Consider the following 27,776-nt stretch of genomic DNA (forward strand, 5'->3'; position numbering starts at 1 on the left):
TGAGAGCGGGGGGAAAAACAGGGAAGTCACCTGAACTGCCAAAGCTGTTTCAAAGTTCCTTTGAAATTGCTCAGGAAATGCCACAGATGTTTTTATGAGCCCAAGGCTGAGCTGTCTGAGTCATTTTGGTCATCAAAATAAGTGAACCAAGTGCACAGGGATGTCACTGCACGAGAGGCCACGAGCTCTGCAGTCCCTGAACTGGCAAACAGCGTGAAGCTGCTCGGGTGGGCCAGGCAGGATCTGCGATGGAAGAAGGAGACTTCCTCTGAGAAAGAAAATCACATCTAAAATTGCCACGTGTGCACGCGCGCTTGAGAAAGGCGAACAAAATCCCACAGCAGCACCGCACGGCAACTGCTTCGGCCTCGGAGGCGAGGGCCGAAAGAGTTAATGTCACACTCACCCCATGAAACTTAATAAGCCTTAATGTGTTGATACTGCAGGAACACTACAAAGCCCACACGCTGGCCTGTGTGCGGAGGTGAGAACTGAGCCAGGTGGAGTTGTCACGTGTAGCGGGAGATTTACTGACTCTAATTACACACTTTGATTTATAGAATTAGAGCTCACCAGATTGCACTTGTTTATTTAAAACCCTATTTTGTAGAAGGGCCTTTTAGCCGACGCCAGGGCAGCCAGAGCTGTTTCCAAAGAGGCCTCTGGTAATCAGAAACATCAATTCATAAATAAGTGATTGACTTAATGGGGTAAACCGCTGAGTGTCTTTCAGCCTGCTCACTAATTGCTTCACGAGCAGACTGAAGGCAGGTCACGTTTAGAAACTCTTCTCTGGGTTTTTTAAACTCCCGCTTCAGAACAGAAAAGCAGATGCTGTTTCATACAGCAACATCACACACAAGATAGCGCAGCAAGAAAAGTAAAATAGGAAGTTATTTTTAGGGTTAGTGAAAAGCCATCATCAGGTCAACTCTCCGGTCATCAGCAAGGCTACGTCTAACAACTCAGCCAGGGGATTTCTAGTGACCACAAAATCCCCAGGCTGCAATTCCCCGCAAAAGGCACCACCACAATCCTCAGTCACCACAAGGAGCCAGGACCAGCCTGCAAGGAGAGCAGCTGTGACAGCAAATCCGAGAGGAATTTTCCTCTGTGCTGCCCGGCCTGGCTTGGCTCTTCACCTATATTTACTTTCATGCACAAAGGCCAAGCAGATAGTGCCTCTATTTTAAGTGCTCTAGGTGTGGAAAGAGAGGATCTGACTCATCAGAGAGGACAGATGAGTCAACCTTCTCTTGGTCCTGTGGTTGGAAAAGCCCATTTCGGAAACAGTCCGTCACAGGCACTGTTCTTAACTTGGGAACACCAGTTTTTGCGTTGTGCCCTGCTTCACTGCTGCTGTGCTCTCCACCTGTGTATCGCCGGTTCAGGAGCATACAAAACCATTCTAGCAAGTGCTGAGGGTTTGAGAGCAAGCCATGGCACACCACACATATTTCCTGGTGTCAGGAAAGATGACGGGAGGGCAGATTTTATCTAACTAGAGAGGCACAGGAAGTAGGAGAATAGTTGGAAAGCTTCAGAAACGCAGCAAGTACATCAGTCTGTCAGACAAGGCTGTGACGCATCGTGTGGCTCTAATTATGTAGCACAAATCACAACCCAGTCTTCCCAGGAGTTTGCCTTCACACTGTGAAGACAGAGCTGCACGGTCACAAAATAAAGGCATCAGTGGTAAGGTTTTCTGGTAAGAAGAGAAGTGTCATTAGGTGCTAACCCAGCTGAACTTGGTAACACAAAGGTAAGACACTTACCAGCATTCATTTCTCTAAACTTCTGCTTGAGATTCAGTGGCGTCAGGCGGTATTGGTCCAGTCCGTCGTTCCATTTGATCCTCTCCAGCACAAGGAGATCTCCACCAACCAGCCAATCTCCACTTTCCATCACCATCTGCAAATTATACGCACGTGCATTAGCGAGGGAATATTTCAGGACAGCAAAAAAATCTCCTCTCAGCTCATCTTTAATTTCCCAGTCTCCTTTGAAAAGCACTTTATTTAGGCATGAGTCTGCTTCTATGGTTATCATCCTTCTAGTTCAGCACACTGTAGGTGGAAAACATTAAAATGACAACGTGAAATGTATGTCGTGAGCCGTGCAGCCTGGTGTTGGAGGTGAAAGCAGCAGTGGGGACTGCCCTCTACTCCAACAAAGTTCGAAGAGTGCATGGCACTATGCAAGGCATGTTGCTGGAGCAACCCAAAACACTGGGTTCAGAGGATCCCTTCAAATAGCCTCCTGCCAAGTAATGATGATGGGGCCCCCGTTAGATTGCAAAACTGAGAACGTGATGTCCTTAACCTGGTGTTGGCTGCTGCCGAAGTTAACCCCCAGTAGCACAACCAAATATATGCTACAACCAAACCAGATAAAAACCAGCTCTGCTTTGCAACTCCCAGGATGCCCAAAGTGGATTTCAGGCACTGAGTCTACAATCATATGAAGTAAGACATCAGCTAATGGGGAAGGACCTGTCTGCCACAGGACCCGTCTGCTGGGTGCTGGACTCCACTCTGGAAGCCGGGTGTCTAGAAGTTACAGCACAAATTCTTTCTTCATCTAACACTTAGCTCTTGCACAGCCTTTCCACACAGTAAGCACTGATCTGGTAGTGTGGCCACCGCTGTCATCTGTCCACCCTTTATCCCCTCCTATGCTGGTTTTTACCCTGTTCAGGACAAACTAGAGTCATTACTCTGCACTGACCAGCTCAGGATCTTACCACAAGGCTTTATATTATGTGTGACAGCACAGCAAAGCAAATTGGAAGACTTGTGACACACACAAGTAGTCCTTATGTTTTCTTCAACATCAATGGTAGCATCAAACTTTCATGACTCATAAAATTAGCCTGTTTCAGGAGAGCAACCACTGTTGAGCAGTTATTTTTAAGACAGTTATTTTAAGGTGGGGAAAAAGAATTAATATGGCTTTGGCTTTTTTAAAGCAGCTAGTTCAAGTCATTCAGTCTAAGCTGCAGCACATAAGCCTTTCACTTAGCAAGAGAAGATGTCCTTTGTACTGCAATAGAGAATAAGTGGGAAAAGATAAGCTATAAAAAAAAAAAACACCATAAAAACATTTGGACATTGGTACAGTGGAGAAGATAAAATGAATGAAAGGAGCAGCTCCTCTGTAGCGTGCTTATTTTCCCCTTCATCCATTCGCATTGCATTCACCATCTGACCGATGCTCTTGTCAGACAGTAAATACAGTGTCAACAACTGCAAGCCAAAAAAGTCCACCTCTCCTGCACACTTTGGAAGTGGTGGTTCTCAAAGAGCAGTTCTCAGCACTGGGTTCTCAGAGCAGACAGGACACCCGAGGCACTTTCCTGAAGAAGGTTCAATTCCTCAACCCCCTGTGGACATTTCTAACCCTCACCAGGTTTCTGAGGGCAGAAGGTGGCATGGACAAACCTACTTTGACATGTGGGTGTTTCACACAGGTGGTCCCCCAGATCCGGGCACAGCGCTCCTCCTTCCTGTGTTCAAAGTACTCGGGATTCTTAAGGATCGCAATCTTCCGCCCTTTGTAGGTGAGCGTAAATGCATTACATCCATCAAGGCGCTCTTTATCCTCCGTGGAAATGGGCAACACAATGGGGACGCTCAAGTTGATAACGCCATCTGGTAAGAGAGGGCCAGATTTTAACCTTCTCTAAAGACCTAAAGCATTGGAAATAACAGAGGTAAACGGCACTTCTGAAAGCGTTCTGACACTATTTTGGCCTGACTGCAAGACGGAGGTGGAAAGGGTTGAATGGGGCAGGGCACAGAGCACAGCTGATGTATCAAACGGGGGTTTTCGGTAGCATAAAATCTTTCCTTGGGGAATAAGAGGCCAAATTTTCCATGATTAGTTCAGGGATTCACCAGTCACAAAGTTATTCACTGCCCAATTTTCTTCTCACCACTAACAAATAATGATGTTAGTGGAGTAAGAAAGCTCCACATCTTAGCCCCAGAGATGCTTCCAAGACACTTGGAATATTTCATTATTCTCTGGACTCATTGGTTGCTACTGTTTATCTCCCAGAAACATTTGTTCTTTCCAATTAGCTTTTCTTAAGGTCTCTTTGAAAAACTGAAAAGCACTTGGAAAATATAATCATGGATATAATCCTCATCTCTTCCTCCAAGACAATAATCTCTGTTAAAACCATTCTGGCTTGATTTTCACCAGTGACCTCTCCCACAACAGAGAATATTCACTGCACTTTCCTGTCTGCACTCCTGAATTGCCTCTTCCAACAGGGGAGTAACAGTCATGTTTTGCTTTGTTTTCTTTTTTTCCTTGATGTTTTTATACTGTTACTTTTCTTAGCTTATCTCTGTGGAGTCCATTTTTAATTTATTTTGTGTGTGTGTAGAGTGAGTCTATATTTGCATGTGTAGTTTCTTGTTTCAGTGTTCTCTTTAAAAACCTTGAAGTCATGTTGCTTTTATTCCCCCATTTCCCACCCTGTGACTAAGATCTTCCCATTTCTCCTTGGACATCCCAATATCAATATACAATAATCAGTTTCTCCTATGGGTTTCCGATCATAAGCAAGAATGAACAAATCACTGATTCATTTTGCTCTGATCTGACTGAAATCATTTTGGACCCTTGAGATTCTTAATTTGATGAGTTTACTGTGAGGCAGATTTTTCCATTTTTATTAAGATGTTTATATTTACTTCCAATTCATGACTAGGTATCACTCATCTGCAAGAGAGCAATTTTCAAGCACCTTTACGAATAATCAGATACCTATGAGTATAGTCACGTCTGAGCCAATCAGGTAAAATATTCCTTAATTTTACTCCATCTCATAGTGCATTAATTTTACAAAAGTGTCATGAATCAAATCACAAAGGTCAGAATGCAATCATTATCGACTTTATATATTTAAGTAATATTAACCAGTAATCAGTCAATAAAGTCAGCATGGAAAAACATAGATTGTGTAGCCAACAAATGATGCTGAAGCTGAGGATCTCCATATTCCATTTCCAAATGCAATATGCAGAGTAACAATCCCTTCAGTGAAGGTGAATAGTTACAGAATTACACTACGAGGATTATTGTGAAGACCGGTCAATAGGACATGGGGTTAACCGATTGAATCATAAACAGGCAGCAGTTGTTTCTACTCTTAGAATTTTCATTATTGAAAAATGGCAAAAAAATTACTGTATAGGAAAATTTCTAATTGTAGTAATTTCCACACAACCTCGAAAACAGTTATATACATACCAGCTAGGGAGGGATTCTTTCCTGGGAGAATACAAACACAGTTAAGATAATTAATTCTTGCAAACAACATTGACAGTAACAGGTCCAAGAATCAAAGCTGTTCGTTTAACACCTCAAGCAAACACCGCACGCTTGGAGGCAGGGTGTCTCCTTGCATGCCCTCACAACACATCCCAAACGTGAACCTCCACAGGATTCAGTACTTTCTCCATAAGCAAGCTTCGACAAAGGTACATGTAGCAGATCTGACAGGAAAGCCCAGTGCCCTCAGCATCTGCTGAAGCACCCACCAAGGGTGGAGGTTGGAAGACGTCCCTGGGGGGGCAGTAGAGGTATCACAGCCAAAACTCCAGCTTTCTCTTGAAACGTTCAACCAGTTGAATCAGGACTCTTGTTTTCTGACATAACCTGATACTTTTGCAGCACCATACTTCTCAGGGAGAAAGCAGGGAAGACAGTAGCTACACAGCCTCTGTTTACTGAGGTTGAGGGAGCAGCCCTGGGAGAGGTCACCAGGGAGGTGGGGGATCTCCATCCTGAGGGGGTTCAGGGCTCGGCTGGGCCAAGCCACGGCTGCCCTGACCCAGTGAGCAGGAGGTGGAGTAGGGACCCCCCAAGGTCCCTTCCACCAGCGCTGCAGTGATGATGCTATACTTGTGAAGCACCAATAGATTCAGTCCTACCGTGGGTCATTTCTGTCTGTATATGACATAAACATCATACAACAGCACAGACATTTCTTCTCCATGTCCATCATATTGAAGCACCTCACTGTGGACAGGAAGATGCCCATAAGGATAATTTTTTTTAATGTTCTTGTACCTAGCCACCTAATAGCAATACCACTGTGCGATTTACTGCTGAGAGCATGGAAAACGTCCATTCACCATCAGGTGACAGGAATGCTAACTTGTATTACCACAAGTAGGAGCTGATAGGTGCACTGCTCCACCAAAATGGATTGCAACCGTTCCAGACGCAGCTTGTTCCTGCTGAACTGCCTAACATCATCCACATTACTGAGGTGGAACGACTGGCCCACCGCCTTTGGAAAGATCGGTGTCAAACTTCTCTTTGGCAATGGGTCTCCAACTCAGTACCCACACTCAAGGTAACAGATGACACCAAACAGAAACTCTTCATGCTTTTTTAAGAGATAGAGCTGGTAGCTTGTCAAAGTAAATGAGCTGTTCACTTCCTGCCCAACATCACCCTGTGGGCCTAACGAAGCAGATCCTGAGTCTGGGGAGCTCTGTGGAGACACTGTGTACCTGGGGTAGATGTCAATGCCCTCTGCAGCAAACATCCTGTTCTGGAGGGTTATTGCACCAAAAGCTGGGGCCTGAGCTTTGTCCCTGACCATGCAGAGCTCTACAAATACTGACCAGTGGTATGAAGTATAGCTGCAGATCTGAGAGGAGCTGTGCTCAGTGAGCCAACAGGTTTGGGGGTCGTTTTGGAGGATATTATGAAGGTGGGCATACTGCCACATCTAGGGGAAAGGCTCCTTTCTGACCAGCTGCTGCAGATGCAAGACCTTGTCCCCTCTGCTCCCGGTTCTTGTTGAGCTTGGCACAGTCCCAATCCTGGTGAGCCTGATCCCCTCCCAACATACACATTTAGGGATGAGCCTCCAATGCAGAGCATGGAGCTCTAGGGCAACAGTCACGATGGGGCACCTTTCAAACCCTATCAGGCACAACAGACAACTCAAAGATGATAGATCTGGGTCTGATAACAAGGAAATGGACTTTTGAACACTGTTTGGACACTGGGAAGGTGGTAAAAAGGCTACCGTGTGTCAGAGAGCGTAGAAGCACTACAGAACACCACATACGGAGAGGGCTACAGTCCAACAGCAAGCACTCCTGAGCTAAGCACTAGCTTTACGCACACTGCATAGTGTCTGAGTCCTAAACAACAGCAGCGAGCTACTTCTCTGTGTGAACACAGCAGAATCAGGATCCTGTAAAAGGAAGACAAGACTCACCACAGGGAGTCATTCACCAAGATCCCAAACCCCGAAGATTAGATACTGCTCTTAGGTCTACAGAGACCAACACATGCGGCCTCACTGTGTGCATGGCTTCAAAGTCACAGCGTCAACATCTACATTTGAGAAACGGGACAGAAATATCTATTGTTCCAGTCTCGGTTGTTCACTGTCATTGCTTGAATACTGTTTGCCACGGCCAGGGATGAAGAGACCTTTATTAAGTTGCTAGTAAATCTCTAAATCTGATTTATTTCAAGTTATGGCAATAAGTAAGCAGGAAAATAGGGGAAAAAAATGTTAAATCAGCCTCTGCTCCTGTTTCCAAGGTACAATTCCCCTCTTCTCCCACCAGAAATTCAGTCTGGCATCTCCCTGGTTATTTGGCTTTGGTTTTGCATCTGTATTTACTCTGGTATAACTGGGCATGAAAAGAGTTACATAATAGCTGCTCAAATGTTTGAACTGCACTGTGGCGGATATCTAATCTGTGACACAGTGCCTGGCCACAGCACAATGAACTTTGTCACCCTTCATACTCTTTAAAGCATTTTGGAGCATGGCTTCCTTACTCCTTCGGTCCTTTATGAGGCCTTGTAGTTAACTTTCAAGAGGAAAGAAGGATTAAAAAAAGGGTTGAGCATTAACCTTTTCCATACAACTGACTGCTAGAGCACAGTGATTTAAACGTCATGTATCACAACGTTTGTGGGCTCCCTGCCAGCGACAACACAAAGTGAAGGGAATCGTACCATTCAGCAAGGTGCCAAAATGGATCACTTGCAAGTACTCTGCCTCGCGCATGAAGCCGGTCAGCGGAGTGGCCCAGCCTTCGCTCAGCACTTGCACCCACTGCAGATCCAGCTGCAAAACAAACCCAGACGGCACTCCCGTTACTAGGTGACACCTCAGAGATTTTTTTTTCTTCCCTTCCATTACAACAGCAGTCACTAAGCTGTTTCTTTTTTGCTTTAAAAATAATGCATTCATAAAGGGGGGGGGGAAATGCTTTGTTTTGTTTTGTTTTTAAGCTGGATCAGCTCTGGATCCTTTCATAGCACAACTGTTTGTGGGGCCACACTAACACAAGCAGGGAGATGGCTTGCTACAGCACAGGGCAGAGACAAGGCAGGAGAAAAGGGCTGAAGATCAGGACAATACTTTAGCTCTTCATAACACGCAACCACAGCCGTACAAGGATACAGCAACCAGAGGAATGGGACACCCTTTAAAACTGCCTGTATTGGAGCTTCTGTCCTCCAAACAGCAAAACAGTTATTGAATCGCGGTGCAGTATTCGCATGCAATGATACCTTAGTGATCTCTACAGATGGTAGTGTGTCTGCTTCAGCTCGGACAAAATCAAGTTTATTTTCAGGTACAAACAGCTCGAGAACATCCTTAATCGACGACTGCGGGACAATGTTCTAAAGGAGGAAGACAGACAGCAATCATAAGTAACACACTGGTTTTTAAACATACACCAAAAAGTTAGTATCTGAAATTAGGTTTACAAGGTGCCAGCAGTGGTGGTAAAAAATGACCTACTTGTGTTTGCAGGAGCTCCACAACCTGCTGAATACATTCAGACACTGATGAAACATTCGTTTTCAATACTAGTTCAGGAGATTCAGGCTTCTCATACTCTGAGTCAATCCCCGTGAATCCTATGGACAATTAAATCCAAACTAAATTTATTTAATGTAATACTCAGTGTCCTAGAGCTGACAACACTGCACAAACAGCCAGGAAGCATTCAGTCATACTGAGTACTGTAAGTGACACTTGGGGCAGTAAGATTAGGGAAACAGGATATTTTTGTGTGGTACAAACAGCCTTTATTAATCCACCTTCAGAACTTTTCTACCTGCAGAGCTGCAAAGATAAGCTATCTAACGCTCCTGAAAGCAAAAGGCAAAATAAGAGTTCGCTCTTCCATACCTTTGATCTCTCCAGCTCTTGCCTTTTTGTACAGCCCCTTCACATCTCTGCTTTCACAAATATTTAGAGGAGCATCTACAAAGATCTCAAAGAAAGGAAGTCCAGCCGCTTCGTGAATTTTCCGTGCATTTTGACGATCCTGTTAGAAGAAAGAAGAGAAATTGTAAGGGATTCCACAGTTCACGGGGCTGCCTATCAGACTTTGACTTGCAGCTAGCACCTTCCTCCTGCATGACACCCCCTGGAATTCAACATAGGTAAATTCCTCTCTGGTACAGAATTAGTAAGTTTAAACTCATTCTAATAAGAGCTTTTATCTCCCATCTCCCTTTCTACAACTTTGATCTGTTTCAGCTTTTTCATCTGAAACAGCAATAAAACATCTTCATTGAGTAGGACAGCAGAACTTTAGAATGTGAATAATTATATATCCTGTGTTAAAAAAAGAAGTGTTTGCATTAGCTTGATAATAGCAGCTACCTGGTATTCTCAGGAAGCATAAAAACATAATCAATATTCTTCAAATGGAGCATTTAAAGCACTATGAAAAGATATTGCTTTTATGCCTCTTCTCTGCCTCCTAGAGAGCTAATGGTAGGAGGCTCTTTAGTGAGATTTTAAACTGCATTTAGTTTTCAACCAATTCTGAATTTTTAATACATTTGAAAACAACAAGGTGATGCCAAACTGCACTCCAGAAACTTGTCCTGATGGTGTTTAGTTCTGTACAGCTGTGGTATGTTACAAAAGAATAGAGAAAAATTAAAAGGAGGGTCTGATATATGAATTCCTCTACATAAATACCTCTTTCCTAGGAAAAGTCATGAGATTAAGGCTGCCCAAAAAAGGTAAAAATACGATGGCATGAGTTTACCCTTGTAAAAGGAGAAATAAAGCTAGTTATGCAGACGAGCCCAGCATCAGCGAACAGCCTGGCCACCTCCGCAATGCGGCGGATGTTCTCTTCGCGGTCCCCAGCCGAGAAACCCAGATTTTTATTCAAGCCGTGTCGAACGTTATCACCATCCAGGGAATAGCAGGGGATGCCATGAGAGACCAAGTACTCTTCCAGAGCAAAGCCAATGGTTGTCTTACCAGCTCCAGAAAGGCCTGTTGGAGACAGAAAAGTGAGACTCAGGTTAGAGTCCAAAAGACTGAAAATGACACTGTGAACCTAATCCCTCAAGGGACACTTGTAACAAAACTCCTATCTTAAGTTTCTTTATGAAAGAATGAGGTAAGGAAGTTGGAGTCATCTTTTTAGTGTACAGTTACTGCCCCAGAGCTCTGACCAACCCTTCTTTACTCAAAGGGTGGCATTAATGCCTTGAGAAAAGCTGGTATATCCTAGAATCTGGAGGGGTTCAAGTGAGCAGTGTTGCAAAAGTACATCCTGCTGGGCCGTGGTGGGACCAATAGGCACCAGTAAGTGGTGGGGAGCCTGAGGGGAGGTTGTTGCTTGTAAGTCTCTCAGCATCTTCCCCTTCCTCCCTCTGTTCCCTCTAGAGACAGCCAGCTCCCCACCCAGAGCTTCCTGCCACGACTGCTTGGGGTGAGACAGGCTCCAGCAGCAGCAGTTGCCCCTCTTCATCCATGGACACCTCTTTCTGCACCATCTGCACCCACAGGTCCGTGCAGGCAGAAACAGGAGGGTGGCAGAGGCTAACAAGACATCTTCAGCCACCTGCTTCCCCTGCAGTCAACCTGTCCAGTCCAGTCAGCCAGAAAGTCAACAATAATAAATGAGGTGGCTGCTTCCCACCCCAGTTCCGTCCACTTGTATGAAAAAAAATTCCTACTGGCTGCGCTGGGGAGAGGCAAGTGCACCTGAGGCATCAAACTCCTTTCTTTTGGGTGGGGATCCATGTGTTGAAAACTCCTTGAGATACAAGAGGCTCTCGAGTTAGCAGAGACACCACCTCCAAACAGCCTCCAACCACCTCCTGCCCATCTCAGGAAACACTTAGTCCTGGAGAAAATCCTACGGAGGTATCATCCTCTGCTCATCTGTTTTTATACCCTTTCTTTGGCACCTACTATTGATCACTGATGGAGACAGGACCTTGAGTTTGATGGGCTTTTGGTCTGATGCAGAACAGCCACATTTGTGCTGGACAGGAAAGCTGGTCGGACACAGATGCCTGCTGCTGTGCCTTTGATTTTCATAGCACAACAGACTAACAGATAGCTTTCCTGAGCTGGCAATCTAGAGTGTCCTTCTGTTTAGTCCATATAGCCCACGAAATGAAATGTCCTTCCAAATAGTCTCTTAAAATTAAACAGACAGAAAGTTGGGAGACAACTGTTTATTTTAAAGAATAATTATCAGCAAGAGAAATTCAAACCTTTCATACACAGGATCTCTGAGTGATACTTGAAAGAGAAAGAAATTGGTCTGGATAGATTTTTGGCTTCAGAAATGATGCTGAAACAGATTAAATGTTGGTTTTCTTCTAGTAAATAGAGAGCAGATCAAAGGAGAACTGTATTTTAATTCACCATTTAGCACATAAGCTGATACGAAGACAAATCAGAATGGCTCTCCAAGCCTTTCCAAGCATGTCTTTCAACATTTTCTGGGAGTCAAAGAAAAGTTACCAGTGTTTAACAAGCAGAGAAACAACTGTTTAAATATCAGTGGAGCAAAGGAAATGCAGTTGCCATTTTCACGAGCCCCTAATCACCAAATAATGAGTTTGTCTTTCAAAGCAAAAGAAGGGCAACGCATCAGAACACGCATCAGATGAGAAATAACACAGAAAACCCACAATGGGTCTACGCAATAAAACACTTGCGGCGCGACTCACTGTGTGAGCGTGTTTATTCTTAAGACAAGAAGACTGCCTTGTTTAGCAGCGCGCAAGGTCATTTTAAACACAGTAAATGTAGGTGTCGCAATAAACTTCCCATTCATACAGAATGAAAGTATTTGTGTACTGTTCTGGGCAATCGTGGGCAAGTTTCTCTGCCAGGGAACTAGCAAGCTGGATTCGAGGCAAGGCTTCCTCAGCCACACACCTGGGAATGACCCTCAGGGCTTTTCAAGTGCACAGCCAAAGGACCCAGCCACCTGGAAGCCCCAATAACAGCTAAAATGTTAAACAGCTAACTGTTAAAAATGTTAGTTAGGGGCAGCAGCTGCCAGGGAGAATATTTTGTCTCATAAACACGACACATCAGTATTTCCCATGTGAAAAAAATATTGTAATTTCCAGTTCATAGGGAACATTCTGACATTTCCTGCAAACCCCGAATCTCCACATCTAAACTTCTCTCCTCATCTTACTCATTTACGCAAGTGGGTTTCCCGTGGTAAGTGACAGTACCTGTTAACCAAACTGTGCAGCCTCGAAATCCACCTCTGGTACCGACGACTTGTCCTCTCTTACTTCTGCTGACGTGATGGGCTTGGTAAATCACATTGGTTGCTCTCTGATGCAAATAAACAAAAACAAAACAAAAAACCCACTTCTGTTACTTTGTTGCACTCTATACAAAAGAAAATTTTAGCAAGGATTAATATAAGAGAGAGAAAAATTCATTCAAAAAGCTATCGACGCAAACCTTAGCAGCAAACGCTGGCAATTTGTTAGAAAAGGGAAAATAACAAAGAAAGAGATTTGCCTTTGGCGTTAGCTGGATTTATTTTTGCACAATATGTCTTCGGGTTATTTTCTGAAGGCAGTTTTCAACTTTGACCTTCTCTTCCCAGCTCAAAGCCCGCGTTGCAAAAATGCCTTCGCATCTCTTGCTGCTGCTACAGGTAGAAGAGACTCTCCTGCGAGCTGACAGCAAAGGTGCCTTCGCTTTGCTGGAGGAGGAGTGCTGTCAGGTGACTGATACACCCGCAGGCACACAGGGCAGGACATATAATCCAAGCGGAGATATAGACAGCACACTCCCTGCCTTTTCTACATTTTAAAATACAGGTAGGCTTGCATATTGTTTTAACTGCACTTGCAAAACGAAAGCAACTTAAGCCGCCTAGTCGCTTGCCATGTTGAACGTAACGTTGCTACTAAGAAATGCAACCGTGTTCTCCGGGGAGGAAAATTTCACCTCATTTGTCGATCCCACATAAACGAGAACTGGGAACACAAAGCACCCACTCTTGTCACCGAGAGCGAAGGAAGCGTGACCTCCCCAAGGCTGTTTCAGCAGTGTCTTCCAGCCTGCCGGGGTTGTGCCTTGACTCCCTCTCCAGCTCCAGCCCACCCGGCTCCAACAAACACGGCTCCTGCCGCAGCGAGCTGCTGGCTGCGCTGCGCGGAGGGGACGGCAAGGCCAGCCAGAGACACCTGTGAGGTCACCTCCACGTCCCTTCATCTCTGTTCTGCTTCTTTAAACTTGTAAGACACGGTTGTCTCAAAGCCACAGGTCAGAAATATGGACCAACTGGACACGAGGCGCTGATGGAGGGTGGAGGGGACAGCAGACCGGACAAGGAGTTGGAAGAAGCTGGAGCTGGCGAGGAGCGGGGAATACGAAGTAGGAGAGGAGCCCCCAGAGTCGGCCCAGCTGCCAAGGAGATGCAGGTTACGGAGGGTAGAAGGGATGCCGGGAATGGGAAAGGCTGGGGCAAGAAACAGGGAACTGGTAGGCGGCCAGGAGTCACGGCCTCAGCTGACCACAGGCCGAATGATGCCAGGATCTGGTGGGAGAAGACGGCGGAACGGGAAGCCGAGAAAATAACATGCAACTTGCACTCCTGAACTTCCTGACACAGGCGGGGACCCCGGCGTGAAGCTGGACCGGCAGCCTGAATTTCGGCGCTCCCTGACATCTAACTGCCGTGCTGGCACAGCAGCTCCCCGCTTTCCCTGCTGGCCAGCGAGACACCGATTAAAACAGGCTTCCTTTTCCCTTCAGCTTTGATAACGTTACTTTAATAAAGACTTTTGGCATGCGAAATATTTACACGTTCCTTCTTAAGCAGGATTCAGGGCTCCAGCATACATCTCCTAATTTACCAGCACCGTAATTCGTACCCTCTAGTAAGCCCAGAGAGAGTCCGTACTGTCAAGGAGGGCCTTGCTCCTCCTCGCTATAACTCACCTCGCTGCCAACGTGTTATCAGGTCTCACTCAACCAGTTGCACAAGCTGGCCTCGGGCATCTTTACTACCTTATTTCTTATACAGGTTGCGTTTCCAACGGAGCCAGCCAAAGGAAAAGTCTCAGGAGGGAGCCGGAGCAGACATATTTTCTTCCCAGCCAGATTCTGCACCATTGTGGGTTTATCYGCTTCGTGTCGTTGATGCAAAAGGGGGGGGTCTGTGCTTTCCTATCATCTCCACCTCTTGCTATATAAAAGTATTTCTACATCTAAAGTCAAAGCAGGGAAGCGATTGTATTTTATTTGTCCAAGTTTTTTTTTTTTATATATATATATATATATATATATATATGTATAAAAAGAGGAATGGGAAAGACAATAAAGTAAAAGGTCATTTTTAAGTGTGTTAGCAAAATAACCTGATTTTTTTTTCCTTTGCTTGCTGGGCCATTAACGTTTTTCGGATTCAGCAAAGGAACAAGCGTTCATTAGAGAACTGGTACTTTGTATGCAACGGAGGGCTCTGCCTGCCCAGAAATCTGGGCGAAAAATCATTCCCAAACAGAAGGAAAAAAAAAAAAATTGCCTTTCCTCTCCTGCTTTTATTATCATCTTTCTTCAGAAAGGTCAGCATCCTAACAGAGACCAACCCCCCACTGCAGATTTAGCTATTATATTCAGAATTTCATGCCCATTTTCCATGCAATTTCAACTAAATCTTCCAAAACCAGCCTCTTCTTTTATGTCTGCAAGCAAGAGGTGTAATTTTCCATTTGCAATTGCTTGTGGGCACATTAAACAGAAAGCCATTTTAAGAATGTTTTAACACACTGGTAAGAATATCTGTGTCCAAAGAATCATTAGCATAAATCTTGCCTCCAAGATTCACTGTAAGCAAGCCTAAAAGTCAGTCCCACTATTGTGAAACTTAGGCTGAAAATGCTCTGGGATGGAAAAATAATTCCTCCAGAATTACCACATTGTGATTGATTCCCATCCTTGAACTTGTGTCATCATCTTATGACTTGATGGGAAGTCCCAGACTAAAAAGGGTTTTAGGGCTACTGTCTCACCCATCTCGGGCGACACATTTATTCACTCTGGGACTCTCAGTTCCCATTTTCGCTGCTGCAGCCAGCAGAGTGGATCCTGGACTTTGCCTTCCCCTTCCACAGTCATTTCAAAGGATAAAATCAATGATCTGGGTTTTTCCTGGGTTGCTGCTACGCGGGTTCAGTAGTTCTGCTTCTTTTTCCCTTTTTCAGGCAGCTCTTCCCTGCTGCTCGGGAAGGAGACCGCAAACATCTCTATATGACAAGTCCCAACACATCCGTGCTTCTGTACGGCGAAGTCCCAGTGCCGAATGGTTTCCCACCCCCAGGAAACACCTTCCTTCCCCGAAATAAGCTCTCACCCAGCATCACCTCTCAGAACGTCAGTACCAACACAGTACCGCTTTTCTCCAGCGCAAAGAAAGAGCCCTTTATAGACCTGAAGCCATTAGCTGGACAGCTGAGACACTGTCTGAAATACAAGACCCCAGTGTACGCTAACAGCGCTTGTCAAATCTCGCCACCCTACTGTGAGTTTTGCAACGTGCTGCGGTTTCCCTAAAGCCTCCGCTCCTCGAATCAAACGATTAGGAAAGCATCCCAACCTTACCCTGCAGAAAAAAAAACCTCTCCAGGCCTGATCCTTAGAGGAAAGTGGAGATGTGACTGAGCCGAACGCATCACAATGACTCAGAAAACAAAAGGCAAAGATAAACAGCTCAAGGTTTGGGAGGGGGGAGCAAGGGGAAGGTCAAATGTGCTGTTTTAACTTGCTGAGCTTGCAAATCTGAGACAGCACCACCAGTTTAATCTTCAGTGGTCCCCAGAGAGTCAGCCTTAAGCATCTGAAGCAGGACTAAAGGAACACATGCGGAAGATACAGCAGCCAGAATGATCCTTGCTCCCAAGATACAAAGGTGTGTTTTGCATGTTTTTCTGCTGATTAAGATCTGGCACCGTTCTGAAATTACACATTGACTGGCCAACGACCGTCGACAGAGCACAAGTAGTAAATTACTGCCCCAACTCACCCCGTTCTTACAGTTTGCCACTACTCAGACCTGCAGCAAAATCACCCTGGTGCATGAGGCTCAGCCGGTAACGACACAGTCCTCAAGTGCAAACGCTCCTTTTCCAACACGAGGAGCACGTATTTTGCAACATGCTCGCAAACCACAAGAGACGAGGCAGGTATTTCCGCACGGAGAAACGAAAGGCGCTGCTTCATCCTTTTCCCCCTGCTTCAGTGCCACAGCACACTTACTTCTTCACGGGCAGCTTTCTCAAGCGTTAATCTGCTGGATCTATCCCGCGTAGTGTCGACCACGATAGCGTCTCTTCCTGAGCAAGATTCAGGAACTAGCACATTCCTAGGAGGCTGACGTAACAGGACTATTATGTTAGAAGTACATGTCGGCATACCATAAATCTGCGCTGTGCAAGCATCTTGGAGCTTTTTTTTTTTTCCCCTCTCTCATACTGGGCTCCTCTGGAGCTCAGGAAAACACCACCGAACGCATTTTTGAAATCCTGCAGCACTTTGAGACCTCTCCTACCTGCAGGGAAGTCCAGCTGGATACTAAATCCTTATGATTTTTTTTTTTTCTGTGTTCTCAGTAATCTCACTGTTAAGGAGGCAACACTTTTGCTGCATCACATATCTGAAACTCTTCCTAACCCCCAGTGCAACAGTTTGACACACGCAGTCTCAATTTCTTGTGGTCAGATATGCAGAAAACAAAAAAGGCGAAGAGAAACACAAGCATTTTTGCTGATGGATGGGCTGACAGCTTGTTCCAAACAGAACAGTTTGTTCACCAGGAAATACTGACTTCCTACCTAATCCTTCACAATCTCAGAAGTGGCTTGGGAAGCCAGCTCTGAAACGGGAGCAAACCGAGTGAAGCCAAAACAGTCAGCACCAAAAATAATCACGGACGGCCTGAGAACAAACCTTGGAGAGATTTCATCTAGAAGGAGCATACACTGTAAGACCGTTGCGATGCAGAGATAAGTGGTGCATGGGGTTTAATCAGACTCAAGGCTCTCCCGCTCTCTCAGTTTTAATCTTTTAACTGCGAACCAAACACAGACCGAGCCTGGGGACAAAGACCTCAAAATACTTTTAAAAGATAAGGGTTTCCGATCCTCATCGCAACAGAATCATGCCTGAATTTCAAGTCTCAGAGGGACAATTTAGGGGCACTGGTAAGCATTTCCTGCAGTAATCTAGATCGCAGCAGTGAGGTTTGGGAGAGGAGCTTCTTACTTCAGATTCAGCATAGCCTAAGAACAAGAAGGAAGAGATCTCTGAGGACACAGGATTTACCTGCTCTTGTTTACAGCAAACACTCAGGTATCCAAATAGGATTGCGACGAACCAAATTAGCTGTAATGTTACCGGAGCACAAGCGAAAGCAAAGCACAGCGAGCCAGCTGTGACAGACCTTGTCCTAGCAGCACCAACATCTCCAAACATGGCGCTAGTCAAGACCACCCTAGCAGGACAAGATGCTCCCCTGATTTTTGAAAGCAGGGTGCGGGCAGAGATTAGAAGCTTCTCCTTGGTGCTCCTCTTGAATAAACAGATGGGGCCTGAGACAAGAGAGTCCATCACAGCACAGATCTGTTGGGAATCAAGAACTATCAGTGTCCTCTGCTCCTAGAGCCACCACTTCTCAATTCCTGAGGTCTAAAGAAGTAATCTCAGCTCTCCTTAAGTATTTGCTCGTGAAATGGAGCAGTTGTGCTTGTCCACATAAACAGAAGGTTGCATGAGACCATCCAAATGAGAGGTGTTATCAGGAACCATCTTCTCTTCTCACCTGATACTGCAGAACCATATCTATGGGACCTTTCCCAACCAGATTTAACATTTGTTAGGAGCTGAACGACTGCACAATTAACAGAAAATGCACTAGACAAACATCTGGTTCATCATCATCCCAACTAATTACATGGATGATTCGGCATCTTTCATTAGAAATTCAAATACATATCAATTCCAATGCCCTCAATTGCACTGGACAGTTATCTCCGGACACAAGGCAATATTTCTTCCTGCCCCCACCTACCCATTTCTACCCACTCCTTTAGCCAGCACCCACGGGGCTACGGAACAAGCAGGACCATGGTGAGAACTACCTGTGTGCGCCACATGCTATGGCTGGCACAGCAAAGGGGCTGGAAAGGAATAAGAAGAGATGCGAGGTGAGCAGGACTGCCCGTCTAGCAGCAGCCCTCATGAGAGACTCAAGGGATTACATAAGCACAGATGACCTCCTCAGGCCAATATTTGCTGAGATGTCCAGAGAACATGGAGCTCTCCTCCACTGTGGAGGAAAGAGTTGTCATTAGAAAGCACTGTTGGTCTTTGCAAAGACCAATAAGGTCTAAAACAATGCTCTTACCGTTCCTTTTAATTCCCCTCCTTTCTCCCACTACCCTTCATTGCGGGAGTAACTCTGTCTGCTGTATCTGCCATATCTGGCACAGGCTTGGTCCTGGAAAAAGTCCAAGAGGTAAGAACCACAACTCATGGCAGACTGCAGGACAATCTGTTCCAAAGAGGAACTCCCTCATGAAAATAAATTACAAATCTGCCGAAGAACTATGCCAACAAAGAAATATTCTTGTAGTGCAGTGTTATTAAGAGCACATTAGTCACACATTTAGCTCACTTAACAGAAGGCTCAACCTTGTAAGAATACAGTTAACATCTGACTGGTGGCTGGCAGCATTCACTGCTCTGGGGAAACTCTGACCCTACAGGAAGGGTAGAGTCAGGACTCCCCCAACCACATTTTTATTTATAGGATTATCTTCCATCACTAGGAATAAAAGCATTTGTTTTTTCCAGTTGAGCAGTTAATATATTGCCCTATTTTGGTACTCCAGTCTTAACCCTTTCAAATAGGAATAAGAGAGGCTTTGAAACATTTTCAGCCAATTGTATTGACAAATGATAAAACAGACTTTTGAAATGATTAAGCAAGCTTTCAAGTTTAAAGTCAAACACATGCTTAAATCTCCACAGACTGATCTAATTTATCTTTTAAAATCCCCTCCGAAATCCTGGCATCTTACTAAAGAGAGTCTTTTGTCATATCAGTTGAACGGGATGCATAAAARCTAAGTTTATGGGACTTTCATAGAAAATAAGTTTCTTCTACTTGGGCAATTCCCATGGCTGGTCTCGAAAATGGGCAAGTTGCCATCTCTGAGAAGAGAAAGCGTCCGTCTCCAACACGGGGAAAAAAGCTTTCTGCAGAACAGTCATTCGCTGCAGAATATTAAATGTATTATACTCGGAAGAAAAGGAGGAAGACAGTAAAGAGGTGGGTTTATTGTGGAAGGTCAACTCTACATTCATAGTCAAGTATGATGGAGAAACCATCTCTGAAGTCTCTGAAGTCCCAGTTAAGTTCTCAAAACCCTAAGCTTATAGGCTTTTCCCAAACTTCAGTGTAATTAGTTGAATGGGCTAAGACCATAAGTGCTTCAAAATCAAGGCCAGGGAAAATCCCCAAAGAGATGAAGTTACCCTGGAAACTTTGCCCGCTCCACCACGACATGGAGTAGGGCTTGCTGGTCCAGATGGGGAACGAGGAACAGGACTTTTCAAGCACCCAGACTTTCTGGTATTTGTCAGGAAGTCTCAGTCACCTCAAGGCACTCACACAGAGAGGGTCGAGTTGTGCAGCACCGCAGCAGATCTTCCCGTTTCCCTTGCGATTCTCCCTTCTCCGTCCTGCAGGCAGGACTCTTCTCCCCTCCCACCATTTGTATGGGAGCAGAGATCACGTTTGGACCGCCTGACACAGCCCTCTCCTCCATTCCCTTCCTGAAGGAGGATGGGGAGACTTGTCCCTGCTGTAGGATGGATTCATGCTTTTTTTTTTAATTGACTTAGCAGAGTAATACAGCGACGTGTCACAAAAAATCCTGCACAGCAACGGGTTTCCTGAGCTCAAGTTGCCAGCGTTCGCTCACACCAGGCAGACCGCTGAACTGGGATCCCTTTCTTCATTCAGTGCTCTGAATAAACCAAAGCAGACCACACTTGCTCCTTGGCACACGCTGACTTTTACGCTTGTTCATTTTGGCATTACTACATCAGCCTCTTTCCTCTGCCAGTAACGTAACACAGAAGATCTTAAGGAGACTAGCAGAGACATCCTAGTTACCTGAAACAAGCAGTCTTTCAGCTTGGAGACAGACGGTTGGAAATGCCAAAGATTACTAACACACAAGGTTTTCAAGGTGGGGTTAGCTAATTTTTTTTTTTAAACCCATAGGAATTTTTGAGCTCTTAGCAAGACCCTAATTTCGAGTGTAGCTAAAATATTCTTTGTTTTGGTACAAGTTTGAGAGTTTCAGGTTCCCAGAATCAAGCTCGATACAACCCTGAAAAAAAACCCAAAAAACCCCAAGCTCAACGTACAAGCTCATGTTCCAGTAACCTTGCAAATCAAAGACACAGATTTCTAAAATCAATATACAACTTCAAACCAGCGGGTTAAAACTGGGCATTAAGAACTGTTTTCCTGAAGTCGCCCAAGTCAAGCTTTTCTTTTTCCTTTGGAAAGATGATGTCGCTACTCTAATTTAATTAACACAGTAAAACTAGTGAGTCATCCTGGGCGCCTACATTTTCATGATGAATTTGAAAGTCGGGACAGATGTTATTTTAGAAAAAAGATTATTCTGTCCTCTTTCCAAAAACCACAACGGACAGCTGCATGTGTAACAAATATTTGACAAACAGAGCATCTTGTCGGCTACTGACAAATGTAACAAACGTAACGAGAAACCCTTCCATGTTTCCCCCGTTTTTTCGCTCAAAGCAATTCTCCTAAATTACCTCCCATAAATGAATCCATTTTGACAGTTTGGCTCATGCTCGTTTTACAAACAATAGGTTTTACGCTGAAAAAGGAGAACCACGTTGCTTTTGACGTCTGGGATCTGTTCCAAGGCTGTTTTGGATCATGCCAACAGACACCTGATGGTGCCGCAGGACTACTGACAACGCAAAAAATGGTTATCTTGCAAAAAGGAGGAACATAAATCGTGTTCCCACTGCAGTACTGGAAAGCGTTTGGATTGAACATCCATAGAAAATTCATCGAGCACGTCTGTTTAATCCCTGATAAAAGAGAAACAAAAGGAATTACGCAACCAGAAGATTGGCAACTAATTGTTAAAAACATACAGACGGTGTAGCCTGGTTAACTGCCAGCAGATCCAGGTCTCAGGGGCGCAGAGACATGATCGATAGCCAGTCTAGCTGCTTTGCACACTGTAACTGCAGCAGCGTGGGAAACGCTTCACCAGAATAAAACAGCACACTCCTGCTCCCCTACCAGGAAAAAGCACCAAGAGCACATGGCCAGGTTTCCCTATCTTCTTTCAGAGAAAGATATCAGGTTGTGAAAAAAGCAAACGAGGTACCAATCCCCCAGGTTTCAGGGGAAAATGGAAAGGAGGTCAAGGTATGTATACTGACCACACAGTAACTTTGGTATCTAAAAATTTCCAGGGAGGAATGAACTTGCATGTAATCTTGTTTTTTTTTTTCTTGGATATGAGATTTAGGAATTTAACTAATGGGTTGTGGCTTTCTGAGGTAAACAAACCACTGTAGACATCCTATCTCTTACCATGACTACGCAGGCACCCCGTCCCTTAGAACAAGCAAGATGGGACAACCAGACCTTTACAAGATCCCTGCATCAAGTATCATGTAAATAACTTGCAATACAATGTTAGGAGAACAAAAATTGAGCTAAATTTAGTTCAGTTACAAAAGACAAAGATATGAATTCTGTTGTTTGCTGTGCTCTCTTCTAAGCTTTAACCTTTGTTTCATTGTAGCCATCCCCAAGCTGAATTTGTCCCACAGTGGAGCAAATCTGAATTTCACATTTGAAGCTTTATAGTTATCCAAAGATCTGAATGACAGTGTCCAGGCATAGTATTTTTTTTTTCAAAGTCGCCTTAATTCCTTTGTCATCTTCCATTTGCAAAATGCTCCACTATGAAGGCAGACTGAAATCACACATTTCTGAGCCCCTAGCAGGTTTTGATCCTATGGACATGTAGTGAATAAATGACCCTCTTAGGATTGTACTCTCTCATCCCACCCACCCAAGTCTCCTGTGGCAGATGGGCCAGATGTAACATCAAGAGGACCAGGCCTGATCATCAGGGAACTACAGCAAAACTCATCATCTGCTCACCCTGAGGGTAGTCTAGCAAAACACAGTGAGCTGACATGCCAGAGCAATATTCTATTTTATCAAAATCATTTACTTTAAGAGCTCAAGAAATCAGTTCAAGAAGCATAAGAAAACACAAAATGTAGCAAGGGCTTTGGACTGTGATTAACTTATCTTTAAAAGCTGAATCAACACATTAGCAATGCTGTAAACACAAAATACGGTGAGCCACGTTCAGCAGTTTTATGTCCCCATTAGCTTCTCTGAATTTGCAATAGGTTTTTCAACTTGGAGGCCAATGTCTAACTGTGCATAAGACCACGCAGGTGAAGCACCAACTCCATCTACTGCTAAAGAAGAAAGCAGATTCTTTTTCCTCTCCCCAGACTAACGCAGGTTGAATTGAGCCTGTCTCAGCCCATCCATGTTACCTTGCGAGTGGATACATAAAGCCGCTGTGTCTGGCTCTGGACAGCAGCCACTTCTCTGCTCTCCTGAAAAGCGCTTGAGTATGCCTTCACAAACCCATGTTCTGCTCCACACAGATCAAAGACAACTCCAATTCATATGGGGACAGGATACCTGTTGTTAGCAGGTCCATCATATCCCAACAGGAAAGAAATTTCCTAACTTTTTTGAGAAGCTCTAGCAATTTCATAAGCAGTGGGAGCTACAGAGGATCTACACTTCAAGAAGCTTCATCAGGTTTTCAAATATACATTTCACTAAAAGAACTAATCCTCTTGCTTCACCTCTCTTCTACAGGACAATGCTGGCAGCCTGCTGAAAGAATAAACCCTGACAGTGTCAGGACCCAACCCCTACTGTCACCAAAGCAGGAGATATTGCACAGTCCTCTTGCAAACACAGCCCTCTTCTGTAAGTTCGGCCACCACCCACCTCCTGTCCTGGATGTGCGAACTGAACTAAAAAATGTTAGATTTGCAATCTCCTCTGCAACCAAAGTTCTGCTCCCAGACACAAACCCAAGAGCTCAGTGTTGCGATCACTCACTGCTGCTCCCTCTCTCATTCAGCATCCAGGCTGGATGCGCAGTCCTCAATCTGACGTTTTGCAACCTACAATGCGCTTGACTTTGCAATGTTATTTTATTTTTCAAAAATTAGATTGCTGTTTCGAGGCCTCCATCCCATGTCAGCAGGCAACAGGGGCTCTTTGCACCTCAGTGAATTTTTAAGGCACACAAAGGGCAAAAACACCTACAGGAAAGACTGAGGGAAACTCAGCCAGGAATCTCTGCCCGACGCATGGTTCAACTGTGGAGATCCTCGCCACAGGAGGCAGTGCAAGTGAAGGGTCCACTTGGCTTGAAAAAATCATTAGATTGAATTCATGGAAGAAAAGTCCAAAAAGGACTAGTAAGAACAAAGACGTGGTCTCTGGTATCTCAAGTCACAATCGGTGGAAGCTAGGACAATATACTGAAGGACTACCATCACATGGTAGCCTTAAAGTCTTCCCTTGTCCCCACTCATGGTTGCTGCTGGAGAGAGCAGCCTAGGCAGAATGGACCTTCCTGCTCACTCAGTACCTCCACAATCCCCACAGTATTTTTTTGGCCAAACAATGGCTTATTTTCACTGCACTGCCATTAAACGCATCGCACTACACAACGAACTGCATGAGCTGGATTCCAAGTCAATGACTCACCCCCCCCCCCCTCAAGTTCGGGGACGCCAGGGTGAAGGTTTCCTGCCCAAAGTGTCCGTGCACACAAACCATACAAGTTGCAATACAGGCTTTTAACTGTGAGCATACCTGGGGTTTTCTAGATCCTTGCCTAAGTCAACATGAAGAATGACAGATTCTTCCTAAACAAGCAGCTATTCAATCTTTCACTCGCTCCTCCCTAAACCAAGTGTTGCCACAGGCCTTATTTATTATATGCTACTCAAAGGCTGGTTGAAGGACAGTTACCCATTTCCCCTTGGTGATTATTATTACCTGGTGCCTCAAAAAACTCTGTGCAAATTCTCAGTATCTCTCTGAGGGTGGAATTACCACTTTTACAGCTACAGTGGAGAAGAAGAGAGTAAGGCAAAGAAGGGTAGATGAAGTCTTGCGCTCCCACAATATTTAAGCCTTATAAAAATTACACACCTTCAAAGAGCAGCTTCCCTTGACTTTAGGCTGAGACAACAACATTTCTGCGTATCCATCCCCATGGTATCGGACAGGGAATCGAACGGGCCTTGCAAGGACGAAGGCAAACCCCCACCAAAGGTTAAGTGACTCGTCTAGCATCATGCACAAGGCTGCTGGAAGAAGCACACATGCAACACAGCCCCCTACAGCAGTGGGCACCTCCTCTGATATGAGGCTTGTTTCTCTTTCTAGAGCCTCTGGCCACAAAAACAACAGATCTTCCTATCAAAAGGGCTGGGTAGGCCTGAAAAATGAGTCATTTCCCTCCTTCCCCCCCCCCATATGCACTTTTTTGCACCACAATGCAAAGCTGAAAAAATAGTTTGATATCAAATAAAACATTTTGTTCTGCCAGAGGCTTATTTGCTTCCGTGAAGATCTCTCCAGGTCAAAAAGTCTTGAAAATGTAGGTACAAACGGTCATTTGCCAAAGAAGCACAATCTGGCACGCAGATGGCAAAACCCCCACATCTCAACAAACTCCAAAGCTCTGCATCTCAAAATAAAAGCCACATTGAAAAAAAGAAAGAACAAAGAAAAGTTAAGCAAACCAGCATCTTTCTCAAGCTCTGCTCTCCAAATAGGCAAAAACATTTTGGCACCTACCCAGTAGATAAAACTTTTGACACAAATAGTTATAACTGAGCCAAGCTATAAGTAAACAAAAAAGGACTGCTGTGCTAGGAAACATGAGGCACTAACAACCAGCCACCAGCCCTTTGGGCAAAATCCTAATTTTCCAGCATCCTATTTAGTGATGCATATTCCCACTGAATGCTCTGAACAGCTTTTTTTGCATCCCTCCTGTTGTTAATGATATACTCCAGGTAGATTTTCAATTAGAAATGATTAAACTGTAAGGTCATTAAGGAACTATTTCTCACTTCCTACAACTGTGGTTCAGAGCTAAAGCAAAGATAATCGTTATTCACTACACTCATGATAATAGTGAATTAATAAATAATAACCTGAATTACATGCCATTCTCTTAATGGACTTTTAAGATACAGAACTGTGACCAAAGTACAAGTTCAAGGCAAAGCATATCATTAGAGGCATTAACATGGGCCCTAAATGCCACTTATCTTTTGTGGGTATGTATGGCTACAAGTTTATCAAGAAACATCTGATTTCAGATATGAAAAGTCTTTCCATTCTTAAAGGTTATTTAAAGAAACCTCCCAAGATCAATATTGGTCCAGTAAAAAATGCAAGCTTGCAAGTGCTTCTATTTCTCCTGAAAACCCTTAGGAAAAACAAAATCCCTGCGGCCTAAATCTGAATTACTGCTTCAGTGCATACGTCTAGATAGTTTGGGCTCTTCAAAGATCTGTCACTGTCTTGTCTAAAATCAATGGTGTCTAATTGTAAGGGCTACCCAAGAATACAGATAGAAATCCATGCCTGAGTTATGGGTTCTGGCTAGACATGCTACTGGCCAACAACTTTTCCATGACTTAATCGGTACCACCCGAAAAACAGTCAAGGCCAGAGGCTCGATTTATCCATGAGTCAAGCAGCAGAACAGGAAACAACTCCTGAAACATGCCAATTCAAAGTGCTTCAACTCCAGTCTGGAGAAAGGATGGTTCAGTTTTCATGCTTATCCCATCTCAGCTACCTGCCCAGGTCGCTCCCACAGCTCTGCCAATCGCCGTTATCAAGCCTGGTGTTCAACTGCACTCGCAAAACAGAGGACCAGTCCCCTATGAGATGAAGAAAAGTCCCAAAGAGCCACTAGCCCTGTGCGAATAAGAGATATAAAGCAAAAAAAAGCGATAGTAAGAAAATAATACAAAAGATACCAGAAACACCAAACATGCAACTAGCAAGCAATCACCTTTTACTATCATGGTGCAATGAGTAAGGCACTGTATTTCACAACCACAAAATAAATCACTGCTGTAAACTCAAGATTTTTGAAAAATCTGGTAAATCATGAGAATAACGGTCCTGAGAATTCAGCTAAGATCAAAACATGCCGATTCACTAAAATAACGGTTTTGACAGCTGCCGCGCTGTCTTCTGTGCACGCTTCACTGTGATGAGCTATCCATAACTCTTTTGAATATAAACATCCCTAATGATGCTTTCGTCTTTTTCCTTATATTCAACGCAATAACAAAAAAGAAGCATGCGAGAGAGATGAACACGGAGGATTTTTTTAAAAAAAACTCACTCGTTTTTTTATTTTACGTTGCTTTGGAGTTAAAATAGTGAAACTATATATAAGCTATTGCACAGCTTGCAATATCACAGTCCGTCTGAACTCTGCCCCGTGGCTGCAGCCTTTTTAACATGAGAATACTTGCTAGACAAAGAAATTAAGCCTCTTCATATTTCTTCAGCACTGTCCTCTAATGCTGCGTGTTGTTTCTTTTTTTAAATAAAAAATTAAACACATCCAAAATATTTTTGCATGTTGATTTATTTGCCTTTGAATAAGCTCAAACAATTTGTGACTGCGCACGTGTCAGTGCTACACAATCAAAACCAAAAAATCAGAAGTCGCAGCTTTGTGATCTGCTGGCCTGCTGAAATGGTATCTCCACGAAACAGAATTGTCCAATGTGCCCCACCACCCGCTTTCCTGGAGATATTGTTAGAATAGCTGATAGATCAAAGCTGTAACTTAACCCGAGAGAGGCGATTTCAGCACTGGGCTTTCGTTCTGCCCAAAGCGTCTGAAAGTATATCCAGAGAGATACTCACTCCAAAGCGCCAGCGAGGCGGGCATCCACCCCTTGCCAGAGGCACGACTCTCGCAACCAGGTCTTCTCCTCCCATGTCCCAGATGAGCATCCTAACCACCAGACTGTATATGGTTGGGTCTCTCCCACAAAGAAACACTTGTCAAATATCTTGATTTCATGAAATACTTTGACTAAGCGGCATTTTTTCACTAACCCATGCTTTGTTAAAACATTCGCAAGCGAGGGCTAGAGGCAAGCCATGCCAGCGAGGGGCCCGTCATTTAAGAACAGGGCTGTACCTATAGGTTTGTGCACACTGTATCATCTTTATTCTTCTGCTTGTTAAAAAATAAAAAAGACTGCTTGATGCTGAGAGGTAATGACCTGAGGAAAT

The 27,776-nt window shown here is 44.4% G+C and overlaps 1 protein-coding gene across 1 annotated transcript in view; it reads right to left on the minus strand.

Annotated features, from left to right (window-relative positions):
* Positions 1-27,426, minus strand: part of PAPSS2 (3'-phosphoadenosine 5'-phosphosulfate synthase 2) — a 35,460-nt gene extending 8,034 nt beyond the window's left edge. The window contains exons 1-10 of the mRNA XM_026081020.1: positions 27,402-27,426; positions 26,311-26,333; positions 12,523-12,628; positions 10,071-10,306; positions 9,197-9,335; positions 8,804-8,922; positions 8,569-8,682; positions 8,008-8,119; positions 3,445-3,650; positions 1,776-1,911 (exon numbers count right to left, since the gene is read on the minus strand). Of these exons, the coding sequence (XP_025936805.1) occupies positions 1,776-1,911; positions 3,445-3,650; positions 8,008-8,119; positions 8,569-8,682; positions 8,804-8,922; positions 9,197-9,335; positions 10,071-10,306; positions 12,523-12,628; positions 26,311-26,333; positions 27,402-27,426 (1,216 nt within the window). The remainder of the gene's footprint in view (positions 1-1,775; positions 1,912-3,444; positions 3,651-8,007; positions 8,120-8,568; positions 8,683-8,803; positions 8,923-9,196; positions 9,336-10,070; positions 10,307-12,522; positions 12,629-26,310; positions 26,334-27,401) is intronic.
* Between the last annotated feature and the right edge of the window lie 350 nt (positions 27,427-27,776).

Source organism: Apteryx rowi, unplaced genomic scaffold, assembly GCF_003343035.1.
Source record: "Apteryx rowi isolate R43461 unplaced genomic scaffold, aptRow1 scaffold_116, whole genome shotgun sequence".
NCBI lineage: Eukaryota > Metazoa > Chordata > Aves > Apterygiformes > Apterygidae > Apteryx > Apteryx rowi.